The following is a 14349-nucleotide window of genomic DNA, read 5'->3' on the forward strand; positions in this document are numbered from 1 at the left end:
TGCCCTATCCGTTGCTGTATCGTTTCCATCACTTTCTTGAATTGCCCAGATTTTCACAAATGAAAACCTTAGCGAGCATCGGCGATATACAAAAATGCTCGGGTCGCCCATTGACTTCAATGGGGTTCGTTACTCGAAACGAACCCTCGAGCATTGCGAAAATTTCGTCCCGAGTAACGAGCACCCGAGCATTTTGGTGCTCGCTCATCTCTAATTACGACGCCACACATCTCACTCCAACTTAATAGCAGAATTATGATTATATGCACAACTCAAAAGTCCACAGCACTCAATATATCACTACCCCAACCCCTAGTAGCAGATCTGAAGGAGTCTTTCTCCTTCCGATGGTCTAATGATCTCATGAAATACCTGGGCATTAAATTGACTGTAAATGCAAAGGATGTTTACACAGCTAATTATCCAGGCCTGCTTAGTGAAATAAAATCAGACCTGAGTGCCTGGACAAAGGGTCTATTTTCTTGGCTGCGGAGATGCACAATATTTAAAATGAACATTATACCTAAATTCCTGTATTTCTTTCAAGCCTTCCCAATCACCATGCCATCTCAATTCTTCAGACACTTAAACTCCTTAATAGACAAATTCATCTGGGCAGTCAAACCGACTCGCATATCCTGCTCCACACTGAGACCTAAATCAGTGTGTGGGTTGGACCTTCTTGAAGTTAAGACATAGCACCAAGCATCTAACTTAAGGCCCAGCAGATGATCGCTCAAAGATCACTCAGACGATAGTTTGAGTGACAGCTTTGAGCGATCATTTTGCATAAACTATTAAGTAGCTACTCAGCTATTTAAGTACCAATTAAGTGTGCAAATGAAGCCTTCCAGGCTATTATCTGTGCTCAGATTCTTTGTTCTCCATGGGGAAACAATGCTATCAGCACTCCCCGTGGAGAACTTCTGATAAGAGTGAACTACGATTTTTAGGTTGGACTGAATATAACGATCAGCTAGCAGTGCCCCAACAGCACATTTAGACGCACCGATTATCACTAAAACGATCGCCAATTAGCGGGGTTTTTTATTTATTTATTTTTAATCGATCATCGGCTGGTGTAAATGGGCCTTTAGAGTAGTGGACTGGCATAGACACAGGGACACCAAACAATGGATATCCATAGAAAGAGAAGCTTTGTCAATGCCCTTAACAGCATCACTATAGATAGAAAGTGGCCTTCCCCTAGAAGCCAGAGACCACCCAACAATTGGACCTACTATGGAGACAATTCTTAAAGTATGCGAGAGACCATACTTCTCTCCAGCCCTTCTCCATTATTCCCAATCCTAGGATACCCTGCCTTTCCCCCTGGGCTGGAGATAAGAGTCTTCAGTAAATAGATAGCAAACAAAAGCTGCAGGAAGCTATCCTCTGGAATACTGTATCCAGTTCTGGGCACTCCACTTTTAAAAAGACAGACAAACTGAAGCAAGTTCAGAGAGGAGTTACCAAGATGGTGAGCGGTCTGCAAATCATGTCCTATGAGGAACTGTTAAAGGATCTGGGAATGTTTAGCTTGCAAAAAAGAAGGCTGAGAGGAGACAATAATATCTGAAGGGCTGTCACAGTGCAGGGGCATGAGCCCTATTCTCATTTGCACAAGAAAAGACCAGAAGCAATGGTATGAAACTGAAAGGGAGGAGACACAAATTAGATGTTAGAAAAAACTTTCTGATAGTGAGGGTGAGCAATGAGTTGTACAAGTTACCATGGGAGGTGGTGGGTTCTGCTTCAATGGAAGCGTTCAAACAAAGGCTGGACAAATATCTGTCTGGGATGATTTAGTGAATCCTGCACTGAGCAGGGGGTTGGACCAGATGACCCTGGAGGTCCCTTTCAACTCTATCATTCTATGATTCAAAACATTTAGAGCAGGTCACTTCATACAGGATAGCTTATAGATGTCAGTGGAGGGACTGAGTGTGCTCAAGGACCTGACCTTCTCTACCAACGTGGCACATAAGGTAGCTCGGTCACTTTACTTCATCCCTTTCCCCCCCTCCCACACACAAAGGTTCACCTGCCCCAAAACCCCTTTGGACAAATGTGCATGGTTGAGGGCCCAGCTAGACACACTCTCTCATGAATTTTCAAACAGCTGAATTTCCAACCAGACGCATAAGCCCTATCACACCTAAGTAAATGGGAAAGAGACCTGTTGCCTACAACAGAACAGAAGCAGAAGACTCTTATACTCACACACAAATCGTCTATTTCCAGCAAAATCCTGGAGACTGGGCTCAAGATACTCACATGTTGTGGCGCCCTCTCACCTGCATGCCATGTTCCCTTCCATCCCTCCATTATATTGGAGATGTGAAGAGGAGTGGGTTACAATGTTGCATGTATTTTGGTAATGCCCATGGTTGACCAGATTTTGGACTGAGGTATAGAGTATCACTTCAAAATTCAGAAATTTCACCCTACCCAAATCACCCACGCTGTTCCTGTTGCACCATAGCGACATACCATTGGCAACCTACAAATACTTGGTGATTCGACATCTATTGAATTCAGCAAGAGCTTGTATCCCCAGAATATGGCAGCAGACTGCTCCCCCCTCAGTCCCAATGTGGCTCATGATAATGGGGGAGACTATTGAGATGGAAGAGCTGACCACATCAATGAAAGCTACAGTATGGGTTCCTGTAAACATGCTTTTACTGGATTAAGTTTCGAGACTCTATGGAATACTGTAATGTCTACAACTCCTAATTACACAAGGTCCAAGAAGGGGGTCTGAGCTGCAGGTAGATTAATACCATTCCCACAAAGACGGTTTCTGGGTCAGTGCCCTTAAGGATAGGAAGGAAGACCACATATTTTTTTCTTCTCTCTCTCTTTCTTCCTCTTTTCTTATTCCACCTACTCTCTCTCCCTTCCCCTCCAATCAGCGATTTTCAGGATAAGGACAGTTGTCCCTTAGAGCGGGAAAGTTCTGGTTCATAGTTACACTGAGGGTTTTTTGTGTTTCTTTAGTCAATTATAGACGGGAACAATGAAGCTGAAGGTAGACTGTTTCATTACTTTAAGCAATGGGATGGCAGGTTCTGTTTGGGAGCTTACGCCATCCACACATAAATATATATTCCTTCCACTTGGTTCGGCAGTAGAGAACCAGATGGGCCCATTTGGTTACCAGTTTCATGTAACCCATCAGCAATGTGAAACATGCATTATCAAGTTTGTTTTGATTGTTTGCTTATACAAGAGTAACAACCAGTGATAAACTGGATGTTTTGGAAAAAGGAAAAATCGTATATAAATTTATAAAAATGTATATATTTTAACAAAAGGACTAATGCTGTACCGATCCCACGCCAAAGCTTCCCTGGTCCCTTGCTGGTAGTTTTTTACTGGACTCCAGCAGTGACTTAGCCTGTCCATACATGACTTCCACGACTAATCGCTGGCTCTACTGGTGACAAGTGGACACTATTGTCAGCCAGTGATTGGCTCCAGTGATCATGTGCTGAGAGGACATGATATTGCTGGGGCTGGGTAAACCGAAACTGGCGGGAAACCCAAGAAGGGTCAGCGCAGTTACAGGATGGGGTCATCCTGTAAGGAGAGTATTACTCCTTTTGTGAGTTTTGTTAAGACTTTAATGCTTGCAGGTACAGAAAATGGTCAGTCTGCCCTTTTGATATAGTACTATTTTTATTGAGTTTTTATTCAATCTTTTTTTTATACACTTTTGCTATTTATTCTCTCTTAAAGGATCTCCCTGCAGAACTAAAGAAAATTAATGACTTCTATGGGTTAAATCTGACTGATAAACAAATCCTGCAAATTGAAGAGAAAACTACTTTTAAGTCCATGAAAGAAAAATCTGGTGATACACACGGAAAACTTGTTGATGCTTTCTTCCGAAAAGGTAAGTAGTTAAAGCTGCTAAATTTGTACCAGTTGTTTTCCCTAAAAAATAAGTCACAATTTTAATTTTTTTTGTCCATTTTCTCCACATTTGGGTATGTATTAAACTGTACATTAATTTATATCAATAAAAAATACACCTCGTCCCGCAAAACCAAGACCAGAACTAGGAGACTGAGCAGACAGAAGACTTGTTTGCTAAAAAATAAAATGATATGGATTTTATTTTATCATTTAGTATTATCATTCTCCAGGTTCTCTTTACTAACAAACTTTAATATACTGTTCTATGACTGTCCAATAATTCAGAATGTTTATAATCTAAAATTAGTCTCATTAAAGGGATATTCCAGGCTTTTACTATTGATGACCTACAATAAGGATAGCTCCTCAATTGTTGATCGTGAGGAGTCTGCTGTTTACAATCGACACCAATCTACTGATCCTTCAGCCTGCTGTCAGTGCAGTGGAGCCCGATATCATCAGTGATTGTAGGAAAGACTTCAATCTCATTAAAATCAATGAATGTGATGCTTTCTATTCTGCTTCTGGCTCCTCATTTCTATTATATTACATCCATGTCATGGTGTCGGTGGCACAGTGACTTCTGATTTTGCGTTGCACTTGCCTGTTTCTTTCGGCCTTGGCAGGCAAGGGTTAAACATTCTGTTTGCTGTTTAGTTGCTGGGCTGGTCAGATGATTGATGGCTCATCCAACCAGTCAGTTACTTAATTGGTTTGTTTTTGCTATTGGGCTGCAATGATTGATTGCCTGGCCAATCAGGATCTTTCCGCTGCTATGTAGTCCTTGACACACCCTACTGATTATAGCATCTATGTACCTGCCACATGCTGCGCCAGAGAATTGTGTGATAGTTCTCCTAGGGCCATTGTGTTATTTTAGTTTGTCGGCTTTGGTTATTTAAGTCTAATAGCTTCAGGGATTTAGTATCAGTGCATTTGTAATCAGACATGTTTATTTAATTTTGATATCTCTATCATAGTGTGGTTGTCCTTCTCAGGTCGGGTGCTCTGCTTCAGGGTCTGGTCTAGTTTGGGTAATTCTGTTATTTTAGTTCTTGTAGTTCCTTGTTTCTAGTTACATTCAGTTGTACCACAATTGGTCAACTCCAGTTCTGTAAACTGTTCGTACCAGACATGACAATTCTGCCTTGACCCCTGATGACGTCCTGTACAGACAACATTTGGTTGATTGATGGAGATCCAGAAAGGCAGACCCCCATTTATTAACTATTGATGAACTATCATGACGGTAATTCATCAATAGTTAAAGCCCGGAAGAACCCTTTAATATCAGATTAAAGGAATTTTACTGCACATATTTGATGTACCTTTTGCACCCACGGTGTGTCAAGTCCGTGAGTACGCAGAGATCTGAGGGAATGTATAGATGACTCTCTTTAGTACGCGTACATGGCACCTACGGTGCATTGAGGCTGTGGCGTTAGTGCATGTTCCATGGACCTCCCGAAATGAAGTATTCAGCACTAGTTTAAAGGACAGTAACCAGTAAGATGGGGATGCCTCACCAGTCCGAGAGTTGAGGTATATTGTTAGCGTGGAACGCTAGTTAAAATGTATGCAACATTCAAGTACCGAGCCCTCCTGGAGCAGAAATAGTATGTTGGATTTAGTTCAGTAAAATTATATTTTTATTTTTTTTAAATCTGACCTCCGTCTGTCAGCGGCTGCACGATCCTGAACCTGTTGTCACACCACCGCCGGCGACTGATATACTTTTCTGTAATTGTCCAGTATTGCAAATAACTTGCACTGGTAGTGAATATTACTGTATTCACTCATAATAACACATTCAATTTGCTGCCTCATGCCACTGAATGTGAGAGGGATTTACAATCCTACAATTAGAATGTTTTTACGTTAGAGGTCTGTATCCCTAGTAGTAGTAATACATTAAAATCTATTTTTTCTTTTTATTTCAAGGGGAAATTGGGGACTGGAAGAGTCTCTTTACTGAGGAGCAGAGCAAGGAGGTGGATGCCAAGTTTGAGAAGTATCTTGCAGGAACAAAACTTGGAGAGAAGATAAATTATCCCAAATTTTGTACATTTTAATTAAAACATTAGATTTTAAAGTGACCTTCTAGGCTTGGAGAAACAAATATGGCCGAACTGCTTCTCCGACTACTTGATGCACAGTGTGCACAGTACACATGGGTAGTCCAAGACACTACATGCTGCTCATGTGGACAACACTGGTTAATCAAAGCAGGTGTAGTGCATAAGACTAATGATGTATATCACACATGTGCATCAGCAAGTCAGGGAAGTGGTGCAGCCATCTTCGTTTGTCCAGAATTGGAGGGTCACTTTAAATTTTCTATTCCCTTTAATGTGTAAATGGTTTAATAAAATTTCTCTTTCACAGCTAGTTTCTTGTGTAGTATATATACATAGACTATTAGCAGCAGGATTGGGTTTATTTAAGAAGTTCTAAACTGCGACAGATCTCTTTTAATCTGCACATGGGTGGATTTGCATTGCAGAATCTGAGCGAGCAACCGCCTCCAGATTCAACAGCAAATACTGCCCATGCTATGAAAAAAACACTTTTTCCTCTACATGAGCAGAAATCAATTGCAATTTTTCTGCTCGCGTAGGAAAAATTGCAGTATGCTCTATTTCTGTGCGGATTCCACATGAACGGTTTCCATCCAACCCGCAGCCCTTCCGCAATGACATTGTGGAAAGGTCGCTGATTCCGCGTCATCACTTAGCGGCAATGCAGGAAGAGCGGGGATTTGAAAAAAAAAACAAACCTGAACTGCGCATGTCCGACGGATAACCATGCAGACCATCTGCAGTACAGGGAAAAGAAAAAAAAAATCACAGGTATGCGCCGATGTCGGCTGGGCACAGGGTCTGATTCCGCTACGGGCTCCTGCATGCGGAATTTGACCCGACCCTGTCCAACCAACCTTGGTAATGAATCTACTGGACAAGTTGATTTCTAAGGGCTGCAATAAAACTTTTAGAGTCGATTCGCATTTCACATTTTCCGCAGTGGAAAGGTTTGCTCTTAAAGGGGATGAGATTAATGTAAATTCTATTCACATGTAGAGGGGAAAACCGCCGCAGATTTTCTGCTGCAACTATACTGTACCTCTTACCTGCCGTTTTGCTGCAGATCCTCTGAGGAAATTCTGGAACAAAACCACAGCATTTCCACAATGTGTGAACGCAACCTTAAGGGGTTTGAAATTTCAAAATTTATATGCCACAAATACCTCACAGGAGTTGGTTCCACTTTGTAGGACTCGCAGCTGTTGGAAGAATAGGTGTTCCCTAACCACCCCCATAAGAGCACACCAAAGAGGAGGAGAGCATCCATGCAGTGGCTTTTCTTCCGGTAAAATGTTGTTAAGCTGAACGGAAACCAAACAGACCCCATTATAGTCAATAGGGTCCATTCAGCGCTGTTCAGTTCCATTATAAGATGACCCGTTCAACCAGGGGATGTCTGCTCCACAAACTGAGCAGAAAAATGGAACCTCCACTGAAGATGTGAAAGCAGCCTAACAATGCAGTAATTGTGTTCTATGAAATTCGTTAGTGGTTTTATAGGACTAATATAATAGTGACCAGAATAGGTCATCCATATCAAATTGCCGGAGACCTGACAATCAGCTATGTGAAGACCCCATCAATCAGCTGTGTGAAGTGGCTGCAGGCGAGTACCGCACCATACATTTCATAGCGGCTGCACTTGGTAAAGCTGCTCAATGCCTTCACTTGAGTGAGGTTGAGCTGCTCTTGAGCCATTTAACCGATGAAAGGGGTGTCACAGGCCTGAGAAGTGGCTACGGCGCTCATCGAGTATCTTGGACTCTACAATCAGCTGATCGGCAGAGGTCCCTAGCGGCAAACTCCCACAAATCTGATAATGATGTCCTATCCTAAGGTCATCTATATCTCCGTCACAGAAAAACCCTTTAACATACAACCTAAAGGTCTGTAGGAAGTTGCTTTTGAAGTTGATTTCATATACAGAATTTTTTGGAAAAGGATGACTAGAAAAGGACTTTTGATGCAGTTTTTCTGAGCAAAAACTAGAAGTGAGAAGAAGTACTTCCTCTTATGTTTCCCATGTCTTTTGAATCCACTTCTTGCTGTAGCTCAAAAAAACTGTACCCTAAGGCTGGGTTCACACGGGGCAGAAGTCTCATGGAATGTCCGCAGCAGGACCACACTGAAATTCAGCGAGATTTCTGCAGCTGAAGTCCTGCAGGTTTTGGCACCTGTTTTGAAAGCTGCTTGTTCCGCTGCGGCCATCTCTCTCCAAAGAGGACAGAGCCTGCAGAGAAAAACGGCGATAAAATTGACATGCCTCGGCTTTGAATTCTGAGCGGCATGCCGGTTTCAGCACGACGTGGCCGCAACGGATTGTCCGCAGTGTGTGGACAAGATTTTTGCAAATCCTGTCCACTTTGCTGGTTAGTCTCAAGCTTAAGATTGTCATCAGAATTTCCATGTCATTTCCGCCCCGTGTGAACCCTAAGGGTGTATTACATGTAGTCAAAATGCTGCAGATCTGCAGCAAAATCCGCAACATTTCTGCATCTAAAGCAGAATCAAAATACTATCAAGCGCCACTGCTGCTAGTCAAGTGTTTTGCCCACTTCTGCATCACCTGACCAGCGGCAGCAGTTGCCAAGTGAGGGATGTGTAGTGCAGTGAGGGCTCCATATGAGGTGAGACTAGAGGTTCAAACCAGCAAGCGGGTCCATAGCTGGATACCAAAATTTACATCAATGGCAATGCAGAATTTGGTTGCAGATCAGCAGCATTTACACTTTGAACGCAACCTCAGAGTATGTTCACACATAAGAGAAATACTGCAGAATTTCTGCGGCAAATTCGACATTAGGGTGACTACCCACTACAGTTTTTTTCACTGCGAAATTTGCAGCCTTTTTTTTTTCTGCAGGGGCCTATGGGATTTGTAATGTTAAAATCACGATCGCGCAAAATCGCGATTTCGCGGTAAATTGCGGTTTTTTTTTTTTTGCGCGATCATTATTTTAACATTACAAGTCCCATAGACCACATGCAGAGAAAAAAACGCTGCGAATTTCGAAGTAAAAAAAAACTGTAGTGGGTAGTCACCCTAAGGAAGCCTGTCAAAGTCCACACCATCGATGCAGATTCTGACCAGGAATCTGCTGTGTATCCATAGTAGATTTTAGCAGCTACAGAGTTCCACCCCCTCACCTCGTAATACATTGCACTCCGTCACATATTACCCGCTGGCCTCTAGTGAGCGTTGAGCTGCTGGTCAGGTGATGCCCAGAGGCGTAACTTGAAAATCCGGGGCCCCGATGCAAAATCTGTAACAGGGCCCCCCAACTATAATGCTTTATTCATACTACTGGGCTCCTTATATGGAGAAGAGAGGCCTTATGGGCCCCCTAAGACTCCTGGGCCCAGGTGCAAACGCATGCCCTGCATCCACTATAGTTACGCCCATGGTGATGCCACTTCCAAATAACCTGACCAGCTTCTCGGCACTCACGAGAGGCCGTCGGATGACCAATGGAAACTTTTCGTTGCCGGCTTGCTGATAGTCTGGTGCTGGTTTTGGAGATGTTTGTACATCTTCTGGCTCAGTGAGTGTGGAATTTGGTGTGACGTGCTTAGTCGCACCTGTGGATAATTAGTTGGGACATTTAGCCTGGCTTGAGACTGAGCTGAATTGCGGTTGATTCTCCGTCTTTCCCTGACTGGGCTAGCAGTCAAAAGATTTCTGCTGGATCATTTTCTTACTTGCTGCATCTCAGGCTAAGTATTGCATTTGTTGGCATTGTGATTTTGGTTTTCTAGTTTTGTTTCCTTTCCCCATGTAGTCAACTAGGGGCTGAGGCACGCGTTCTGGGCCGTTCTTATCGGGGCAATCGCCCTGCTTTCATGCAGGTCCCTTAACAGTGTTTAATTGTAAAGGTAAACTGTTTCCCATATTATGGTTCCATTCCTGTTTTGTCGTTTATTTGCAGTTGTGGTAGATTTGCGAGTGACAGATCCAGTATGTCCACGTTGGACGTAACCCTTTTTGAAAATAGAATCGAATCTGTTAAAACAATAAAAGCAGCAGTACTTACCCGTCCTCTCCCCCAGCAATCTAGAGCTCCGACCTTGCAGTCCTCCTGGTATTTGTTTAGGAACGGCTACCACCTGAATGCTGCAGCCAATAAGAAGCCGCAGCCAGGATGTATTATTCTCCTGGCATCACCACTCAGATGCTGGGGAGTCATGATGCCAGGAGAACAGCACATGACTACTGCGGCTTCTGATTGGCTGCAGTAGTCAGACAGTAGTTTACATTATTCCCTTTCTGCTGTAGGACGTACACCGGTGGCCAATAGCTGCAATCAGCCACGTGACTGATCGGCACTATTAACCCTTTAAATGCCACTTTCAATTCTGACAGTAGCATTTAAATCCCCCGAATGGTGTTTGGGGGTCCTGAACAGCCCCCGCCCACGATGAGATTGCAGGGAGCCGTGCAGAGGTAATGGCAGTTCCATTGAAAAGAAGCCCTCAGACATGTATGTCTACGAAGAAATAAAAAGAGTTCTTTAAAAGTGGGGAGGAAAAATAGAAAAAAGGAAAAAGGGGCGATACTTTAAGGGGTTTAAAAAACTTCAAAAGTTCAATAATAGTGTTGGGCAAACCAAAATAGTCAAATCCTATTTCTGGTCATATTTAGCTAAAAGTTCAGTTCAATGCAAACCTGAAACTTGGACAGATTGTCTCAACTGAACCCACTAAATCCTGCTCCACAGTGTTATGTAGTTTTAGCAGTATTGGTAAAGTTCTCATCCTGTTTTGAAAAGTTTGCTCATCAATATTCAATAATGAAAAAAAAAAAACTTTGTAAGCTTCAGTATACATGTTGTGACATTTCCAACAACCACCAGCAGATGGCAATGGTTGCAGTATCTGAGTGAAAAAACAGTTTCACTGATTTATGTTTTAGCGCTGCTCTGCCTTGAAAAGAAATGCTACATATTCACACTTAGCAGTTGTGTCATGGTTTGGTAGCTGTAGTCACGGTTAAAAAGTCTGCGACATGACCAGTATGTCAGGACATGAACTAGTGTGTAGAAGTTTTAGGCAAGTGTGAAAAAAATGCTGCAAAGTTAGACTTTTTTTTCAAAAATAGAAGGCGTCAGACTCCAAATTTACTTTTGTAAAAGTCTGGCACAAGGAGTCTGCAGCTGCAGGTAACTCCTCCCCTTTTGGGTTGTTGAAATTCCTGATGGGGGTAGTTCTCCCCCCTACTTTATGCCTGGCCAGAGTGCAGTCTCTCTGGCACCAAACACTTGGTCGGAGTGAGCTGGAGAGAGGAGAGCTTTGAGGGTTGAGCGCCATTTTGGGTAGTCCCGGGCAGAATGTGCAGTTCAAATATTTGAAAACTGTTAGAACATTTTTTTCCAAGTCGTCTCCACGACCACCTGAGATCGCCTCCTCCTGATAGGACAGGAACACACCGAGAGGTTAAAGTCTCCCCCCCTTCCCCCCTTCCTCAGTGTTTTCCTGTCCTGCCAGGAGGCAGGATCACCGAGAGGGGCTGGTGGAGACGCCAGCCTGAAGAATCTTACCGGCGGATCGGAGGGCAGTGGGTCAGCCTGCCCTCCCTTCCTGCAGAGCGGCTCCCGGGAGGCCACATGGGGTGGTTCCCCCGGGCCAGGTTCCTCCCACGGCGGCCCATCTGGGGTTCAAAGCGGGGCTCCAGCTCTCCTCCGGCGTCAGCTTAGGACCGAGCGCGGCGCTTCCTGGATCCCCTTAACGCGTGTTGGAGGGGGCGGGGTGCTGCACCATGTGACTAGCGTGATGATGTCATCGCGGCCGGCTCGGCCGGCGCGTGGAGGGGGCGGGGCTTAATCTTAAAGGCGCCAAATTCAAAAAATAAAACAGGAACCTGAGAGAAGATGGCACAGATCAAGTAAAGCCCATTCGGTGAGTGTTTGGCTTACTGCCCCAAGAGTGTCTGCAGCACCAGCAGTAAAACATGAGTGCTCCAGCACCAGAGGTTGCGGAATGTTCAGCCGCAGCGGGAACTGTAAGTAGCCAGTGGGGCAAACAAGGTCATGCAGATTCTTGTATGTTATTGTGAATGTTGCATCCTTATCCGCAAAAAAATTTTGTTTATCTGCCAGGGGGATAAAAGGGATGCCTCTCCCAGAACAAAAGCGAAAAAACGCGCAGAATGCGGCGCAAGACTGCCGGCTACGTATCTGAAGTAGTTATGCAAAACATGCATAGCCAGGCTAGTCAAGGAGGAATCGGGGGGATTCCTTGAGGACGTCAGAAAGCTAGTCCGGGAGGAGGTATGGCCAGCCCTGACAACTCCAAAAACATCACCAACGGGGGCTTCCAGGGCGAAACGCCGAAAAAGGGCGTATAGCCCAGAGGAGCACTCAGACTCTGAAGAGAGTTCGGGGTCAGAACCAGAAGAGCCGCTGCTCGAGGAGTTCTCAGAAGAAGAGGACTACAAGAAGTACCTCTTCCATAGAGAAGACCTAGCAGAGCTCATCAAATCGGTTAGAGCCACGCTTAAGATGGAAAAACCCAGAGCCTCGCACCATACAAGACGAAGTCTTTGGGGGACTAGGGGAGAGACGGAAGCATACCTTCCCGGTCCACAGCAACATCTCAAAGATGATACAAAAGGAGTGGAAAAAACCCGACGTGGGATCCTTCTCCTCTAGAGGGGTTAAGAGACGCCACCCGTTCGAGGAGGACGTATGCACAAGTTGGGAGGAAATACCCAGAGTGGACATCCCAGTGGCTAAGGTTGCTAAAAGGACAACCTTGCCCTTCGAAGACGCCACACAGCTGAGGGATCCAATGGATCGGTAGGCGGAGGGCCTACTGAGAAGATCCTGGGAGGCAGCCGCCAGTACACTCAGACCAGGGGTCACAGCCATGTGTGTCGCTAGAACCCTGGGGGTATGGCTGGAGCAGCTGGAGCTGCATATTTCAAATAAAACGCCGAGGGAACAAATCATAGATTCCCTCCATATACTAAAAATGGCCACAAGTTTTCTGGCGGACGCAGCGGCGGAGTCGGTGAAGCTCTCGGCGAAAGCAACGGCCTTAACCAATTCCACTAGAAGGGTCCTGTGGCTAAAGTCATGGTCAGGCGACTTGGCTTCAAAAAACAAATTATGTTCGCTCCCCTTTCATGGCCAGTTCCTCTTTGGTCCGGATCTGGACAAGATCCTCAAGAAGGCATCTGACAAAAGGAAAGGATTCCCGGAGGAGAAACAGCAGAAGGGAAAGACCTTCTTCCGGGCCCCAGCACAACAGCCGGAACCGTATAGGGGCAAGGGCAAGACAGGCCGCTGGAGTTACCCCAAGGGGGGTAGAGGGAGGAATTTCCTCTTCAACCCTCATCAAGGGGATCCAGCCAAACAGAAGCCCTGATGCCATCCCAGTGGGGGCGAGGCTGCGGAGCTTCGCGGATTGATGGGCCTCAATTTGCAGGGGCCCATGGATCCCGGAGATCCTACAGCAGGGATACCGAATCGAACTGGTGTCCCTCCCCAGGAGAAGATACGTTACTACCAGAGGTCCAGCGCAACAACTGCACCCGCTCCAGCAAGCGGTACAGGACCTACTACGTCTAAATGCAGTGTCCTTCGTGCCTTAGAGAGAAGAGACCTGGGGGCATTACTCCAGACTCTTCCTCATAAAGAAGCCGGGCGGAGGATCACGCATGATGATAAATCTAAAACCCCTGAATGCCTTTGTCAAGTACCGGAAGTTCAGAATGTCAGGAAGTCGATCTCTACAACAGTGAGGTTAATACCCAAGGGAGCCTACATGGCATCTATTGACCTGAGGGACGCCTACTTTCATGTGCCAATCCACAGGGACTCGCAAAAGTACCTAAGTTTCGCCCTAGAGATGGGCAGAAGGACGAGACATCTCCAGTTCAGATGCCTGTCCTTTGGAATTTCCTCGGCACCTCGCATTTTCACAAAAATCATGGCGGAGGTAGCAGCCTACTTGAGGCAGAGATCGATTCTGATAGTCCCCTATCTGGACGACATCCTAATTATAGCCGAGTCCAGAGGGCTTCTAGTAGAAAACCTGGCAACGGTGCTCAACCTGCTTCATTTCTTAGGATGGATAGTGAATTGGGAGAAGTCCAGCCTAGACCCCAGCAGGGAGAAGGTGTTCTTGGGCATAAAGCTCGATTTCAGAAGATCAATGCTCCTTCCTCCCCGAAGCAAAAGTGCAGAAGATCCGACAGCTAGTAGAATCCTTTCTTCGGAGAAAGTCATGCTCAATCCGGGAGGCGATGTCTCTCCTGGGAAGCCTGACATCATGCATCCCTGGGGTAGCATGGGCTCAGGCGCATACCAGACCTCTGCAATCGGCGGTTCTCTCAGCCTGGGACAGC

General features: G+C 45.2%; 1 protein-coding gene across 1 annotated transcript in view; it reads left to right on the forward strand.

Moving 5' to 3' along the window:
- The window catches only part of LOC136620885 (sulfotransferase 6B1-like), a 28079-nt gene extending 21771 nt beyond the window's left edge, over positions 1–6308 (forward strand). The window contains exons 6-7 of the mRNA XM_066595937.1: positions 3745–3901; positions 5866–6308. Coding sequence (XP_066452034.1) covers positions 3745–3901; positions 5866–5996 — 288 coding nt within the window. The 3' untranslated portion in view covers positions 5997–6308. The remainder of the gene's footprint in view (positions 1–3744; positions 3902–5865) is intronic.
- The last annotated feature ends 8041 nt before the right edge of the window (positions 6309–14349 follow it).

This window comes from Eleutherodactylus coqui, chromosome 3 (assembly GCF_035609145.1).
Source record: "Eleutherodactylus coqui strain aEleCoq1 chromosome 3, aEleCoq1.hap1, whole genome shotgun sequence".
NCBI lineage: Eukaryota > Metazoa > Chordata > Amphibia > Anura > Eleutherodactylidae > Eleutherodactylus > Eleutherodactylus coqui.